Genomic DNA, 17911 nt, shown 5'->3' on the forward strand with positions numbered 1-17911 from the left:
GAAGAGTGCAGAACAATATTTTTTTTCTTCAAATGTCTTGGATATGATTTCTACCAACCTGTGAGTTTGTTCTATGGTGTTATGTTTGGTGGCATGTCACAGTGTCCATTGACATAATGTCCATGGACATTATGTCACTCCAAAAGATGACATTATGTCCATGGACATTATGTCATTTTGGTAGTGTCATTTTGGTAGTGTCATTTTGGTAGTGTCATAATGTCCATGTGTAAAGTGTCGTAAAGTCCATGGACATAATGACACTTTTGGAGTGACATAATGTCTATGATATTTAAAAAATAATTTAAATATTTATGTTTTAATTTAACTTCTAACGAATTTACCGTTGTAAATTTAAAGTAGTAATAAGACGATAGCTGCGATTTTTAGTTATCTGTTATCTGAATTTTGTGGAGTTCAGACGCCACAAATTTAAAGTAAAAGTGTTAAAGTGTTAAAATGGGTAATGTAAAATATAAATATGAATTTAGGAATAAATTTGAGAAAAAAAAGAAAGTTCAATAAAAAATTTAAGAACTTTCACTTCAAAAAAATACTTTTTAATAATTTATTTACAAGAAAGGCTTTATTTAGCGAAGCCGCCTGCCTCGTTCTATGGAGGAGAAAGTCCCTAAGAGCGGCCGTAAGCCGCCAAGCAGAAAAACTTTATTTACAAAGACAAGTTTTTTGCACTCAGTAGCATTGCGAGCAACTATTCGGTATCGCAGAAAAATGTATTTCTTATTGGCGGCCTGCGGCCGCTTTTAGGGGCTTTCTCCTCCATGGAACGCGGCAGACGGCTTCGGTACATGAAGTTTTCTAATATATGAAAATATAAACTGTTACTAGGATCAAAAATTTTATAAAAATTAGTTTTTCTGAACAAAATTTGGACATTATGACACTTTCAAAAGTGTCATAATATCCTAAGCAAAGTGACATAGTGTCCATGGACATTATGACACTACCGAAATGTCCATGGACATAATGTCACTTTATGGGGTGTCATAATGTCCATGGACATTATGTCAATGTACATTATGTCAATGGACACTGTGACATGCCACCGTTATGTTTTTCTCGAAAACCGAATTGATGAGTTGGAATATAATCAAAATGATTCACTATCGGCTTTAACTTGTGCATTAACAGTTTTTCGAATAGCTTTGATATATTTGACAATAGGCTAATGGGTCTATATGATTCTACTTTACTATGCTCTTTTCCCGGCTTAGGTATCATTGTAACTAAAGAAACCTTCCATTCTGGTGGATAATATTCAAGGCGTAATATAGCATTAAAAATAAATATGATTATTCTTAATGCAATTTGGGGTAGCTCAAGGAGCATCTTGTTACTGATTTTATCAATACCAGGTGATTTTTTTGAGTTATATAATATCCGACTAACCCTTTTTGAGTTATCATAAATTGTGTGGAGAAAATCGAAAAAATTTACAATTTTAGAAAAAAACATTTAAAAAATTCTATTCGTAGAATTAAAAAATTTTGCCATTTTTGTACTTAGGTAACCATGATGCATCAAATCTTTATAGAGGTTAGTGAAGCCTTTTTTTGCTGTTGGCCTGTATAATTACAAATATATCAACTCAATCCAATATATTCGATTCGTATAATCTTCTGATATTTCAGGTACATAATTTTATTGGTTTATAGATTTAAAGTTCAGAAAATGTGTCTGTATTTTGATTTTTCTATTGTATTATTAATTTACAATTAAGATGAATCAGGAAATTATTATCGTCCATTAGTATAGGAGACATTTAAGTATAAATTTTTGAAATTTTCGTGATAAGTAATCAATTTCAAAGTTTTGAAATGAGTTTAAAAAATGACTAAATTTTGACAAAAATTTCTATATGTCTATTATAATTGTAGAAATAATAAAAAACTAGATGTGACAATTTTTGATTTAATGATAAACAGTTGCGACCATTGTCTGATGTAGGGTACATGTCTATATCGATTTAAATATTTCTTGTTATACATTTTTGAAGGCAGTTCAAAGTTTTTTAAAAATCTTTAAGAAATATTAAACACAAATAAGCTAAATTTTTAAAAAATTTTATTTTCGAAAATTTTGAGAATGTCGTGCTGTATTCCTGATGCTCAGTCATCATCATGTAGTACCTTAAACCAGGAGTTCTCACAAGCATTTGCTTCACGGGCCCTGACCAATTCTATTGAAAGTACGGACCACTTTTTTTGTCATATTCCATAAAAACAACAAATTCATAAAAAAAACAACAATCACTATTTTTAAAATTTTTATAATTTTTCAACATTTTATTTGAATAATGCACGCACAACCTTCCACTTAAATATTGAACAATTTTAAAAATTAATTAATGAAGGTTTAAATTTTTGATGGGTTACACACATTTTCAAAGTTAGTGGCTCTAATTTATATTGGATTTAATTAATTTGTATATTAGGAACTGTGAGTACATACATATATGAAATTATTAAAAAAAACTCTTGTAAGTTTCAAAGCATATTTAAACATTTTTATCTTTTAAATGATCATAACAAAATAAAAACTGTTAAATTAAAAATCTCCCATAAATCGTTTTTATCACACATTTTTAGAAAATGGAATTAAAATGTTTTTCTTATCTAATCAAGTATAACAAAGGTGCTTATATTTGTCAGAAAGAATAAAGTAATTTAAAAATTTTCTCTAAATGCATAAAAAGAAATGTTGAAATGCAGATTATATTATTTATCGGTCAATCAAATTCAAATAATTTCATTATTAGATTTCAAGAAAATTACAGTTTGTCTTTTATTAACGAAAGAGGTTCTGCACGTGATAATTGATTGTTGACAATAAAATCGGTGGCATGTCACAGTGTCCATTGACATAATGTCCATGGACATTATGACACCCCATTTGTCCATGGACATTATGTCATTTCGGTAGTGTCATAATGTCCATGGAGACTATGAAAGTGTCATAATGTCCAAATTTTGTACAGAAAAACTAATTTTTATAAAATTCTTGATCCTAGTAACAGTTTATATTTTCATATATTAGAAAACTTCATGTAGCGAAGCCGCCTGCCGCGTTCCATGGAGGAGAAAGCCCCTAAAAGCGGCCGCAGGCCGCCAATAAGAAATACCTTTTTCTGCGATACCGAATAGTTGCTCGCAATGCTACTGAGTGCAAAAAACTTGTCTTTGTAAATTAAGTTTTTCTGCTTGGCGGCCTATGGCCGCTCTTAGGGACTTTCTCCTCCATAGAACGCGGCAGGCGGCTTCGCTAAATAAAGCCTTTCTTGTAAATAAATTATTAAAAAGTATTTTTTTGAAGTGAAAGTTCTTAAATTTTTTATTGAACTCTCTTTTATTGTCAAATTTATTCCTAAATTCATATTTATATTTTACATTACCCATTTTAACACTTTTACTTTTTTAAACTTTAAATTTGTGACGTCAGAACTCGACAAAATTCTGACAACAGATAACTAAATTATTTTTTAAATATCATGGACATTATGTCACTCTAAAAGTGTCATTATGTCCATGGACTTTACAACACTTTACACATGGACATTATGTCAATGGACACTGTGACATGTCACCAATAAAATCATGGTTTAAATTTAAAAGTACTTAACTACATTAATAATGCTCATAACTTAAATAATAACAAACAATAAATAATGTAGCCAATAAAAGGTTATTTCGGGTTATAATTTTTCTTACTGCTCTGCAATGAAGTTATTTCAAGTTCAAATTTCTTAAATCCAACATTAACCGGTCAAAAAAGGGTAAAAATTATATTATTATACTTTTTGAAGGTAGTTATGAACAATGAAGCAATAGTTTAAAAATTGTTTGTATATAGGCTAGGAGAATTCTTATACCAAAATCTACCACTCTCAATGAATTTATTTCTTGTATTGAAAAGGTATTATATTGTAAAAACTGTAAAAAAGTATGTGAAAACATAAAATCTGAGGTTGTCCCATATTTGATGTGGGACTGGAAAGGATGTATTTTCCAATGTCTGATTATAAGGGGACCATATTCAAGCCACTTCTCTACTTTTCACCTTTTTAATATTAACTTTTGATATGTCCCAAGTGCAAACGAAATGGGACATATTATAGAGATATACTAAATAATTCTTAACACAATATTTAAAAAGATCATATTAAAGATCACTATGTAACACTTTGATAGCTGATAACACATAAATACATTTATCATAATTCATTAGGTGAACAAAACAATAAAAAATTATTGTATCGAATATTTTACTAAAATAAATTTCGGCATTCGAAAGAAAAAACCGGCTTATTCAATATCGACCCAACAAATTGTTTGTACTTCTTTGAAATTTAATTGTTTGCAAAAATGTCTATCATTTATTCCAAGAATCTGTTGAATTCGATTGATGCTGTGGCATTCACTAAAATCAATAATTCGTTTCATGATTTTACTTCCCGCCATGTATAGATAACATTCTTTTGTAAAACCACAAACATTGTATTTATTGTCAACTAAATCTATAAAATATAACCACAATTACATGAAAACAAACTCAATTAGCTTAAGATTTTTATTACAACGAGTATTTTAGCGATAAAATTTTAGATTAAAACAAAAATAGAAGTTTCAAAACACAAAATAAATTATACTCGTGCATTTCTGTGGCAGTATAATAAAAAATGTTAAATCAACTTAAGTTAAATTGTATAAAAACTTAGCAAACAAATATAATTTTTTTAAATTTCGTTTAAAAAAATGTTGAAAATGTTAAATTTGTGATTTTTTTGTTTGTATCGAATTATACATATGTATGTAATAGATCGATAAATATTTCGTGTTCAAATACAGAGTTTGGCCAAAAAAGCATGGACGTTCTAAAAGTATTAAAAAAAATTGCATGTAAGTGGCTGAAATTTAGTCCAAAAAAAAGATTAACATAAGTGATCAAAAAAATTGGTCATTAAAATTTCGACAATTTGCTTACCTGCTGAAATATACTTGTCTGAAAACTGAAACTACTATGTCGTATTTCGAATACGACTGTTTAAAAAAATTATTTTCGAATTAGCAAGGAAAATTAGTCGATTAACCATTATGTTTCAAAAAGTTAAAACTAAAAACATACAAAATATTTTTGTAAGAAAAAGTACAAAATAGAGGGACTAATTGGTCGTATTATGTGTTCAAATTTCAAGTTTTAGAATGACAACAACTTCATTTAAATTTAATTTCTGAGATATGAGATACAAAAAGTATAAAAACTCCTTTTTTTTTTGAATAAATTATGATTAAGTTGGATATGTAGAGATACCGATTTTACCCGTTTTTATCCATTTTCCATCGCAAGTAATGATTCGGTGAAAAAATGATTTTGTTTTATAGCGTTCAAGCACCATTTCGGTTATACAAAATCGTCTTTCAGGTATTTCAGCTTCAATTCGGATGGTTCCCTGCCTTTGGGTGAATCCTGATGATTGCAAACGTTTTGAAATTGCTGAATAATTAATACAAATTAAAAACAAGTTGACAAATTTATAATATTATAAATTTCAATGAACTTATGCCCTCATTTTGTATCTTCAAACGAATTTTCGTTTACGTTTTCGCTTGGAACGAAAAAATAAAGATTTGGTATTTTATAAAACTAAACGATATTTGCTATTCGATATTTCTGTTTTATAAAATTTATATACAGAAACGAAAAATACGTTTTGACAAATATGATAATTGAAAAATGACAAATTTTTTCGAAAAAAAGTTTCGTTACGTTTTACAAAATTAGGACATTAATTACACTCTGCTACAAAATAACACTTTTTGCTAGAACTTGAAAAGCGACCTAATGGAGGTTGTAGGCCAAGGATAGGACATACTAAAACCGTTTTCAAAAATTTTGAAACACCCTCAAAATTTTGAGTTATTTTGAAAAAAAAACTATTTTAATTCACACACTTTAACACAGATTTCGAAATAGGCAAATAATTGAGCTTTCATAAAATGTATGCATAAATTGTATATTCCAATAAAGTGTGTAAGTTTTTATAGAAAGTTTCGCTTTACTTTCTTATTTTATCGTAATTTTTCAAATTCAACAAGAGTTATTTTAATTTTTTTCTATGAAATCCTATTTTGTTTTGCACAGTGTTTTAAAAATAATTTTATATTGACAAAAATGAGACATATATTTATATATTATAAATTTGCAAAAGTTCGAAAAAATTTACCTTGTAAATTAAAGATTGTTCAAATATTTTTTTTGAATAGTTTTTTTTTTATTTATGTATATGCGCTGGGGGGAGAAAATACTAAAAGAGGTGTTTATGAAAAGTTGATTAACTTTTACAACTTTCATCCGATTTGAATAATTAGAACCATATTTTGTTAAGAACTAATTTTCTTTGTACACTGGTATAAATTTTTATACGCTTTCATATCAGAATAAGCTATGAAAAGTGACTAAAATCAAAAAAGTTGATAAATTTTGTTTTTATTTTAGATATTCTTAACAAAAATAATACTTATAACTTACAAATGTATTAAAATCTGCACGCCATTTTAAAGCGTAATTAGTTTTCTTTCCAAACCAGTTAAAAAATTTAAAGTCGGACAAAAACTGACTAAGCTACATGTCGATAAGACGACGAACATCACTAAAAACGGTTTTTTTTAGAAGAACTTCTGAATTTGAGGGTGAAATTTTTAGACACAATTCGTAATGTACTCAGCAAGACGTATAACCCACGCTAGGTCGTTTTGGTATGAGAAAAAAATAAAGGAAATAAATTTGTAACTTCTTAACCCTTAGTCCGATTTGAATGAAATTTGAAATGTGCAAAGAAGAAGTGGTGGGCATGGTCCCACCAGGGGTGCGGTCAGCTTTCCCCAAAGTACTCTCTGCGAGTTGTTAAGTTTTCCCTAATTTATTTGCCACGTAAAAAATTAAAGGTAGACATGTTATATATCAATGGATAGGGGATTTTGTCTATTTTTTTAAAAATATATAACTTTGGATAATTATTATAAATTCGTGGAATACTTTTTTGAAAAATATAACAAAAATTTATTTTTATAGAGATTTTGCAAAAATACAAATTTTTCAATTGAAATTAAATTTTTATTTATGAATATTTTTTAATAAAATCCATTAGAAATAGAAAAATAAAAACAAATTTTTTTTTAAATTTTTTGGCTATAATATCCATACCAAGCGCGGGGTTATCAGAACCCTTAACAAAACAATTAAAAATATATTTCGCTATCTAAAATGGGTTACTATATTTTGATATTGAGTATGCGATGTGAGAATTTTTGCCCTAAAGTTGAATTTTAGATAAAAAATATGCGTTTTTTGGATGGACCTGGTCCCCTCGGTATCAAAAATTTTCAAATTTGTTTCCATTTAGAATATTTAATATAAAGTTAGCTTTTCAAACTGTAGAAATTCCTAAAAAAAGAAAAAAAGTACTTTTTTCCAAAAACTAGCGAAAAATCGCATTTTTAAAAATTTTTAAATTCAAATGCATATAATTTTGGATTCAGTCACGATTTTTAAACAATTCGTTTTTTATTCGACACATACATTTGTTGTTGTTTATCAAAAAACTGGAGTAGGGTGGGTACAAATGTTGAAAATCAAATGCTAATATCTCCTAATTTATAAGAGATAATCGATAGTTTTTTTTGTAGTGCTCGACGAGGAGATTATATATATGTAATGGTTTTGAAATCTGAACACAGCCCTGGCCGCACCCATGTTGGGCCCATACGGTCAAAATTCAAAACTTAAACTCGACTACACTTCTTCTTTGCGCATGTCAAAGTTCATTCAAATCGGATTAAGGGTTAAGAAGTTACAGATTTATTTCCCTCTTTTTTTTCTCATACCACTGTGCACCGTGTTATTGATATCGAAAATGAGGGTTTATATAATTGGCATTACATATTTGTAAAATATCGGTAATGGTATTTAGAGGTAACGGTATTTACGATTATATCTGTAACGGTAATTGCAGTTATTTCGGTAAGGGATGCTTAGGGGTAACAGTAACCCACCTTGCATATAAGTCTGACAAAGAAAAACAATGATTTTTGACTAAAGTAGTTTTAACATAATGTAACAAAATGGGTGTATTTTTTTAATTTTTATTGATGTAATGTTCATCATATGTTTGTAGGTTAAATGCTGCATTAAAAATTATTTATGTTTTCGTTCTATAGTGTTCTATGTGTGTTTTATAATCAAAATGATTTGAATAAATAAATGTTAAGTCGGTTCAATTGAAATTGTTTCATTCACAGAGGTCATGGGTGCAATTGTATCGATTTTGGGCATTTGGATACTGACCGCAACTTTGGTTTTAGTGGCAATACAACGCATTTATTCGAATGACTATGATTTGGATGCAAATACTATGATGACCATTTCTGGTATTGGAATTTTAATTAATATCATGTAAGTGTGAGTGCACGTGCAATTGCGTATGTACCAGCATCTCTATGTATATTCATACACATACATAAGTACATATACATACATATATATGTAAATATAATGTGGTTATGGATGTTGATGTTGGCATTTAACTGCAAATATACATACATTTATGCAAAAAAGGACAATATATATGTCGACATATGTATGTATGTATTTATTTAAATTTATTTAAAAAGAAAAAAAATAAATAGAATAAAAAACGTGTGTCGTTAAATTCCAGGGAAATGTTGAAATACATGTTCATTTATTTTTTCTGTCAATTTTTTTTATATTAATTTTAAAAATTTTTTCAGTATGATTTTCATTTTACACACTTCAGTGCTTGACCTACCAGCAGGTAGTATTGGTTCCTCTCATGGTCATAGTCACAATCATAATGACCATCATGGTCACAGCCATAGTCACTCACACTCCCCCACTTTACGCCAAAGACACAGTAATGATAGCGGGCACTTGCACACAGAGTTTGCAACGAGGTCACTACTTCCTACTGACAGCGATGCCGATGCTGCTGCTACTGATGCTATTGACACTGGCGGGGCAACATCAATAGAGCTGTCGTCTGCACCAATGGTGCTCAACGGAAATTTGTTGAAACACCAACAAGATGGGTAAGAATTTATTGAAATTAAATTATTCTGTGGCCATTTATTTCAATGTAGTCATTTGTACAAGACATAAAAGGACATTTGTTGCTGTTTTTGTTCTCCTCGTTTTTGCTACAAATTCATTCCCGGTTCAAGTGTATTTTCTGTATGAAATTAATGTCGTCCCTAACAAAAAATCAAGCCCTTTGAAAACATGCCATAAAGTAAATTAAATGTCGTTTTTTATTTATATTAAAGTCGACAAAATCACAATTTAAGTGTACCTTAAACAATAGGTATTTAGAAAAAAGCGCAGCATTTAAAAAGTTATTAAAGATTATTATACCCTTCACCTTCGTGAGAAGGGTATATATAAGTTTGTCATTCCGTTTGTAATTTCTACATTTTTCATTTCCGACCCTATAAAGTATATATATTCTGGATCCTTATAGATAGCGGAGTCGATTAAGCCATGTCCGTCTGTCTGTCTGTCTGTTGAAATCAATTTTCTGAAGACCCCAGATATCTTCGGGATCCAAATCTTCAATAATTCTGTCAGACATGCTTTCGAGAATTTTGCTATTTAAAATCAGCAACATCGGTCCACAAATGGCTGAGATACATATGAGGAAAAAACCAAGGCAACCTCGATTTTTGACCTATATCTGGATTACTAAGACATTAATATAGACAATATGGATATCTAATGATAGATACTTCAAAGACATTTGCAACGACGTATATAAGACCATAGTAAGATGGACCTACAATGGGTCAAAATCGGAAAAAAAATTTTAACCCGAATTTTTTTTTTCACAAAAAAAAATTTAAAAAACATAAAAAAAATTTTAAAATTTAAAAAAAAAAAATTTAAAATTTAAAAAAAAAAATTTTAAATAACAATCAAAAAAATTTTTTTACAAAAAATAACAAAAAAACAACTGGAAAAATAATTAAATTTTTTTTACCAAAAAATATTTAAAATTTTGAAGTATAATTTGGTGAAGGGTATATAAGATTCGGCACAGCCGAATATAGCACTCTTACTTGTTTTTTTTTTTTTAAATTTTACAATATTTACAAATTATTAACGATATGAGAATGTCTTAGTTTTGCAGTATGAAGTATTTCTGATCATAGATTTAGCTTAATTTCCCGAAAAACGTAGTATTTACAAAGTATTAAGAAGTTAAGATTTTGTGATAAAATATCTATTATCTATTCGGTATTGTTTAACAAGATTATTTTAATCAAGTAAGAGTGTTATATTCGGCTGTGTCGAATCTTGTATACCCACCATCAATTATGGTCAGTTATGGTCCGAACTATTCAAAATTAGATAGAGCGGTTTAATGTGTTAAAACTTTAACTGACTTATGTCGAAATTTATGTTATTATCATTTATCAATTATAATTATTAATGAAAATAAAATATTTCTCAGATATAGGGGTTATTGGGGATAGGGTCAATTATCCGATCCTCTAAAATGTTGGTAGAATGATTTAGGTTCATATATAACCTATTTATGTCCAATTTCATCAGTATATTAATATCACAAACATAAAAATATTCGACATAATTTAATTAGATACAACATCACAAATTGAGCCTTAGTGCGATGCCCGCTAATGTAAATTTTGTAATGGGTTGTAATTATTATCTGATGAAATCAAAGGATTAGCATCACCACTCAACTATATTGATTTTAGGTTACTTCAGCACATTATTTGGAACATTAATGTGCTTATTTTACTGGACTATGTGCTATTGTGGATGTTACAAATTTCAACTTTTTATGTGACAGCCAAACAGACTAACAAATGTAAATATTTACTATCACGACAAATATGTTTTTCACTTGGTCGAGAATAGCACCGTAAAAATAGTACATATTTTAATTTTTTTATTTTCTTACATGTGATTATATTTTTCTTCGCACTATAGAGTTTGATAAAAAATGCTGAAAGTTATAAATTAATAAAAAGAATATCTTGATAATGAATATAATTCGTACGATAACTAGACAAAGGTGAATATCGTCACCTTAAATGCAAACGGACATAACTACACAAAAATTCAAAATCGAGTTTTTTATTGATTATGGTTCTTTTTATTAAACTACATGATCACGCAAATTTTTAGACCCCTTCGATCAAAAATTACAACTTTATTAAAGAAATTCAAACGGACGTTTGACTTTATTATTATTGATTGTATAAAGTTTTTTGCTTTTCCTTTAAAAAAAATAAAAGTGTAGTTACGTCCGTTTGCGTTTAAGGTGACGATATGTAGACTTAAAAACCAATAAACATTTTCTACTAGAGTTTACTGACCGATTTGGCTGATAACGATTGGAGTTAAAATTTTAATAGACGAATTTATTGCTTCAACTGAGTAGGAGGTAATTAATCAGAATTATAAAATAGAACACAACGCTCTTTGTCGCGTTTGAAATAAATTTGTTATAATTTATATCCAACAATCATAATCATTCTAATCATTGGTAAAATCATTGCTGAAACAACCTGAAGTAGTTCCATTTTAACACGTGGTTGTTGTGCTCAATTGAACTAGTGACAAATTAAAGCCAAATCATATGTATTATAAATGATTACAGAAGTTTAACATATTTTTAAGTAGTAGTAGAAAAAAACCTGCAGTAGAATATTTGAATCATAACTGAAAAAAGTGATAAAAATCGAAAAGCTACTTGGTATGAAATGAAAATGTTGTGATTTTAGAAATACTTCTTAATTATTTGCTATATAATTATTGGAATGCGTTCACAAATTTTGGTATTAAAATTTCAAGATTTTAATTTTTCAGTGACTACTTCTTATAATCTGTATTACTTAGATGCAACTTAGTTAAATCGTAATATTTTATATGTACGTATATTAGGTGGTTTTTCATTTTTTTGACATTTAATTTTTTGAAAATATCATTATAGTGGAAAATATAAAACTGTGCATTATTTCCAAAAACGTATAACATTTTTAATAATTCAAAAATATTTTAAGTAGAGAAATAAATGTTATTTATTATGCAATAAAATATGTATGTATTTATAAACGCTTCTGAATGAAATTCCACAATTATATAGGATTTTTAGAGATTTGTGATTGTAAGTCCAACAATTCCCAAAAAACTTTTCCAAAATCCCAAAAATGGGGTATTTCTGGCAATTTACCATACAAAAAGCGGAGAGAGGTCCTCTCTGTGACAACAATTTTTAATATTTAATAATATTTATACTTTATCCATTGTTCCTCAAGGGAAGGTATAAAACATGGAATTTCTGATACTTCGAGGCAAAGGCTAAAACGATTTTATTGAAATTTGGAACATTTGGAAAAAATTATATTTCAATTCAAACATTTATCACATTTTGAACTGGTTTCAAATATTTTATAATTGAATCAAGTATTCATGTGCTCAAAAACAAAATGTTCGTGTATTTTCTATTGAATTTTGAGTTTTGAATTTGATAATTTTTGACAATGGAATATACAATTTTCGTTATTGGTTGAACTTCAAATACAAAAATTATTGAATAGATAATTTTCGTAATTGAAAACACAAAAAATAACGAAAAAATTTTTCAATTACGAAAATAATTTATTCAATAATTTTGGTATTTAAAGTTCAACCAATAACGAAAATTGTACATTCAATTTCGGAAGACATTTGTATGGGGGCTAGCTAAAATACTGGACCGATTTCAGCCAGTTTCAATAGGCTTGGTCCTTGGGCCGAAAGAATAATATGTACCAAATTTGATCGAAATATCTTCAAAATTGCGACCTGTACTCTGCGCACAAGGTTTACATGGACACCCAGCCATGTCGAATTATACCCTACCACCATAGTGGGGAGGGTATAATGCGTTTGTGCAGATGTTTGTAACTCCCAAAAAGTCTAACACCCACCTTAAAGTATACCAATCGACTTAGAATCACTTTCTAAGTCGATTAAACGATGCCCGTCCGTCTGGCTGGCAGTCCATGTAAACCTTGTGCGCTGAGTACAGGTCGCAATTTTGAAGATATTTCGATCAAATTTGGTACATATTATTCTTTCGGCCCAAGGACCAAGCCTATTGAAACTGGCTGAAATCGGTCCAGTATTTTAGCTAGCCCCCATACAAATGTCTTCCGAAATTGGACTTTATCGGTCATAAATGTTTAATTTATATATGTATCTACACAAATTCTGCTTCAAAATTCAACATAGTTAACTTTAATTTAGACATAAATCACACGACCTAATTTCATGGTGATGGGTCCATAATTGGTCATATAAATTATTGAAATTTTAAAAGATAAATGTTTTTGCTCTTTTACTTAATGTAGGGTATTATATGGTCGGGCTTGACCGACCATACTTTCTTACTTGTTTTTATTATATTTTTTCATTCATATTTTTCTATGTTGTTCTTGAATCGATCAAGTACACAATGTTACTATGAATGGTCTCTACTTTCACGTATATACCGATTTTTTCATTTGTCCACATGACTGTTAAACGAAATTAGCGTCACCAAATACATAAATTTATTTCGTTAAATAATTTAAAAAAAATATTTATTTATTACTATCATATATGTGGTTTCTAGAATCATGTGAATGGCAACTTAAATATATTATGGTTACGGAGACCGTAATATTGTTAAAAACATCTTGTAAAACTTTTGAAATGGTTATATAAACATTTATATAATTCACGATACTTAATTAACTGTTTTATGTAATAAAAGATAAATAACAGTATAGCCAGAAATAATTAACATCAATTTATGCAAATTAACAACTCAAAACCTTATATGAAAATTAATATACATATGTACATAAATATTTATGTATTTATTATTTCTCTACATATGTATTTATGTATTTTTGTAAATATGAACAAACAATAAAATTGAATTATTTTCTTTATTTGCAGAAATGAGAAAAATTTAAATCTCCGTGCAGCCATGATACATGTAATTGGTGACTTAGTACAAAGTTTTGGTGTATTTTTTGCATCAGTATTAATTAAAATATTTGTAAGTCAATAAGTAATTCCACCTCCAAGCAACGAATAATAATAAACAAATCTCATTCTGTTTACATATTTGTTTTTCTTCTTCAGCCAAAAGCAGTTTTTCTTGATCCATTGTGCACTTTGCTATTTTCCATAATTGTAGTAATGACAACAATTAATTTATTCAAAGAATCAATACATTTAATAATGGATTCAGTACCTCAGGACTTATCAATAGATGATCTGGAAATGGACTTATTAAACATAGAAGGAGTCAAGTAAGTATTTACTTGCTGTTGCATATTATACTGTTTGCTCATTAACTCTACTCTGTTCTATTTTAATCTTCTGTTTGCAGATCAGTTCATCATTTAAATGTTTGGAATCACACTTCAAATTACAGCATTTTAATGGTTCACTTAGTCATTGGTAATTATAATATTCAATTGTTTATAATAGACTACATCAATCATAATCTACTTAAAACATACATTGCATTAATTCATACATATTATGTACGTACGTACATAGAAACACTTGTGAATATGTACATTAGACCGGTCCGTAAAAAGTAAAATTGTCTTGGATGGTCTAGTTTTGTTTTCTAGTATCTAAAACTCTTTATGGAGTTGTAACGTTATGTAAAAGGTTTGTAAATAATAGTTTGTCTAGATGAGAGGTTCTGACTGGTTCCAGGGACAGGTGAGGTGAGTGAGTGACCAGTTCATGTTCTGATATTTTCAAGTTGCACAGCTAATGCGTTTAAACAAGTGTCACAAATAATGTTTAATATATAAAGTAAATGTATTATTACTCTGTCTCAAGTTCTTTAATTTGTGGTACTTCAAAGAATGGAAAATAACTTTTTGATAAAACTGCTAATCGATTTCCGATATGGGTTCTCTAATTAGAAATTTGTCCTCAATTAGTACGATACTAGGGAACAAAATTAGACAAATGAAGGACATGTCTTATGTAGTGTTTATAAACCGGTTAACCGAAAAACCGGATTTTCTTCGAAATCTCGGTTTTTTGCGAACCGGTTAATTTGAAATGTTGATTTTCGGTTTTTAAAATTTGGGACTAATATTAATAAATCTCATGTTTTTTTGCATTTTTTATATTCATTGTATACACATTATTTGAAACCTAAACTGCTGATTTACAATACAGACCTCTTTAGATTAATATTTTTAAGAATTACATTGATTCTAAATAGTAGAGGACGATGAGTTTAAAAACTTTTTCAGAATAAATTTCATATAATTAAACTATTAAAAATTAAATTCCGCATAATTCTAGAAGTTAAACTAAATCATAATAACGATTCATTATAAATTTAGTGATGATTTTACCAATCATTAAATTGAATTTGATGTACATACATTCTTTCAATAAATTTTACTTCATTAGAGTGTTTTGTTCTTAAAATTATATTTTATTATTCATTTCGTTAGATTAATGTACAAAGTCCTTTTCAGAAATATTTCAGGAGAGACAAAAAACGTTCTAAAATCCATGATTTGAAATATTTTTGAAATCTGATAATGGAGTTTAATAAATATTTGGTATGATTTATAATCATAAATAATCACAGCTAAGAAGAAGTGCGTTTGCATCTTATAGGTCCTTTTTGAGACTTGTAACATTTTCTGTTTCATATCAGAAAGTCGAGGTGATAATAAATTTTAAAATTATCAAATATTTAAATAAAAAATTCATTTAAATTTTTTGGTTGAAATTTAATGAATAAACCAATAATTAAAACAAGTATTATATATTTAGTAACATATTTATACTCAATTCCATTTGACTCAGATAATAATTTTGAAATTTTTACTAAATAAAATGGACTTAGCACTTTTGTATATTTATAGTTATTTAATATTAACCATTCCTGACTACTAAAAACTACAACTTTTAAAGCTGTATATATGTACATTATTGGACATTTTATGTTTTTCACACATATATGTCGGTTAACCGGTTTAACAGGTTTCTTCGATGTCGGTTAACCGAAAAACCGGTTTTCTAAAAAAGGTTTAACAAAATTTTTAAAAATTTGAGTTTTAAAACTTCCGTTAAAAAAAATATTTTTTTTGGTTATACCTGTGAATAGGTTAACTGTATCCTATGAAGATAAAAACTCATATACAAGTAAATATGGATATATTTCAAGTAAGAATAAACTTTTGTTTTAATATTTCTCAAAATATGTTAATTTTGTTCCTACATTTCTTGTTCTAGTGGCCTGAGACACGTTAATCGCCTGGCGATTTTTTAATAACTTTACAATTTTTTAACCAATTTTTGTCATTTATATCTCATTAGAACGACAATTACATACACATTTCGATTATTTTAAATTAAATTGCACAAGTAATTACTTAATAGCCAAATTTTTTTTTAAAAAAACTGAAAAATGCATTTTTCCCCTTGTAAATGCACCTCAAAACTAAATCGAAAGTCGGCACGGGTTGCCCTTCTTAGAACAAGCTAAAATTTTTTTTTGGTGGTATTTTAGGTCATTACGAAAGTTTTCAGGAGGTACCGTTTCAACAATTCAAAAAAATTCTAAGGGACACTCTAATGTATGTATATGTTTACATAGAGTTTCCAAAAAACCGAAAAATTTCAAAACCGCGGTTTCGGTTTTATTTCGGTTTTGCGATAATTTGTTAAATATTAAATGTTATAGAAACAAAATCAGTTGATAATATAGGAAATGTTATACAAATTTAAATTAAACTTGATGGGTGTTCAAGAGGATAAAGGAACATTTATTTTAATGGTACTCTTTTAGGGCCATTATTACAACATGCCGTTATAGTTAAAGTTACCTTTAAGGGTACCTTTTTCTATTGCTTAAAGTTACCTTTAATTATAACGGCATGGCCCTTAATATATTGAATTAGTTAGCGTGTATACATTAAAGTTGGCTAATATGCTTTTCAGTAAAGAAATAATCAAGAATAGGGGACTCAATGGTATTATGATTCCAAAAAGGAGAACTAAATGGTACATATGATTCAAAATGGTACACATGATTCTGAATGAGTTAGAATTCACAAAAGGAGACTTTAGTGGTACCTTTCTTTAGCATTTTCTATAATAATGGATGCTGATTAAGAATACAAAATGTGGGTCATTATGGTACTTTTTTATTCTAATAATATGTTCCGAATGAGCTGGGATCCATATTACAATGAATCAATAAACATGAAACTAGAGACATGTTATCCTGAATTAGTATTAATTCACTAAGGGAGACTTAATAGCACTATTTCTTTCTTCCAATTGGGGTGGCGAAGCGCACCGAGTCAGCTAGTACTCCATACTTATATCAGATATTTGAAAACAACTAGGTCTTTGTTACAAAAATTGTGCATAATTTTTTTTTTTAATTAAATAAATAAACAAAAATTTGGTTTAATTATCAGTAAATAATTGTAGATCAATATTTTTAAATGAGTTTGTGTCATTCTTTATTAACAGGTTTCATTGCCTAGCCTACGAAAGGTAGCCTGCTACATCATCTGAAGCAATTATAGCAATACAATTTAAAACATATAAAGAAATCATTAGATGTTTTTACCGATCTGTTTTTTTTCTAAATTTTGAATTTTTCTGCAGAAAATAGATAAATAGTAAAAACCGAAGAATAATTGTAGGTTTCGGTTTTAGGTATTGAAAACCAGCGGTTTCGGTTTCGGTTAAAACCGAACACGAAACTCTATGTTTACATATGTATTGCACATAGATATTGTTGTCTATGAGTTTATCAATA

General features: G+C 28.3%; 1 protein-coding gene across 4 annotated transcripts in view; it reads left to right on the top strand.

The window, feature by feature from the left end:
• Positions 1-17911, top strand: part of ZnT41F (Zinc transporter 41F) — a 40239-nt gene that overhangs the window by 18331 nt on the left and 3997 nt on the right. For all 4 annotated transcript variants that reach the window (XM_065513116.1, XM_065513119.1, XM_065513117.1 and 1 more), the window contains exons 5-9: positions 8316-8469; positions 8805-9122; positions 14044-14146; positions 14233-14402; positions 14483-14553. In XM_065513116.1, coding sequence (XP_065369188.1) covers positions 8316-8469; positions 8805-9122; positions 14044-14146; positions 14233-14402; positions 14483-14553 — 816 coding nt within the window. The remainder of the gene's footprint in view (positions 1-8315; positions 8470-8804; positions 9123-14043; positions 14147-14232; positions 14403-14482; positions 14554-17911) is intronic.

The sequence above is a fragment of the Calliphora vicina genome, chromosome 5 (genome assembly GCF_958450345.1).
Source record: "Calliphora vicina chromosome 5, idCalVici1.1, whole genome shotgun sequence".
Classification (NCBI taxonomy): Eukaryota; Metazoa; Arthropoda; class Insecta; order Diptera; family Calliphoridae; genus Calliphora; species Calliphora vicina.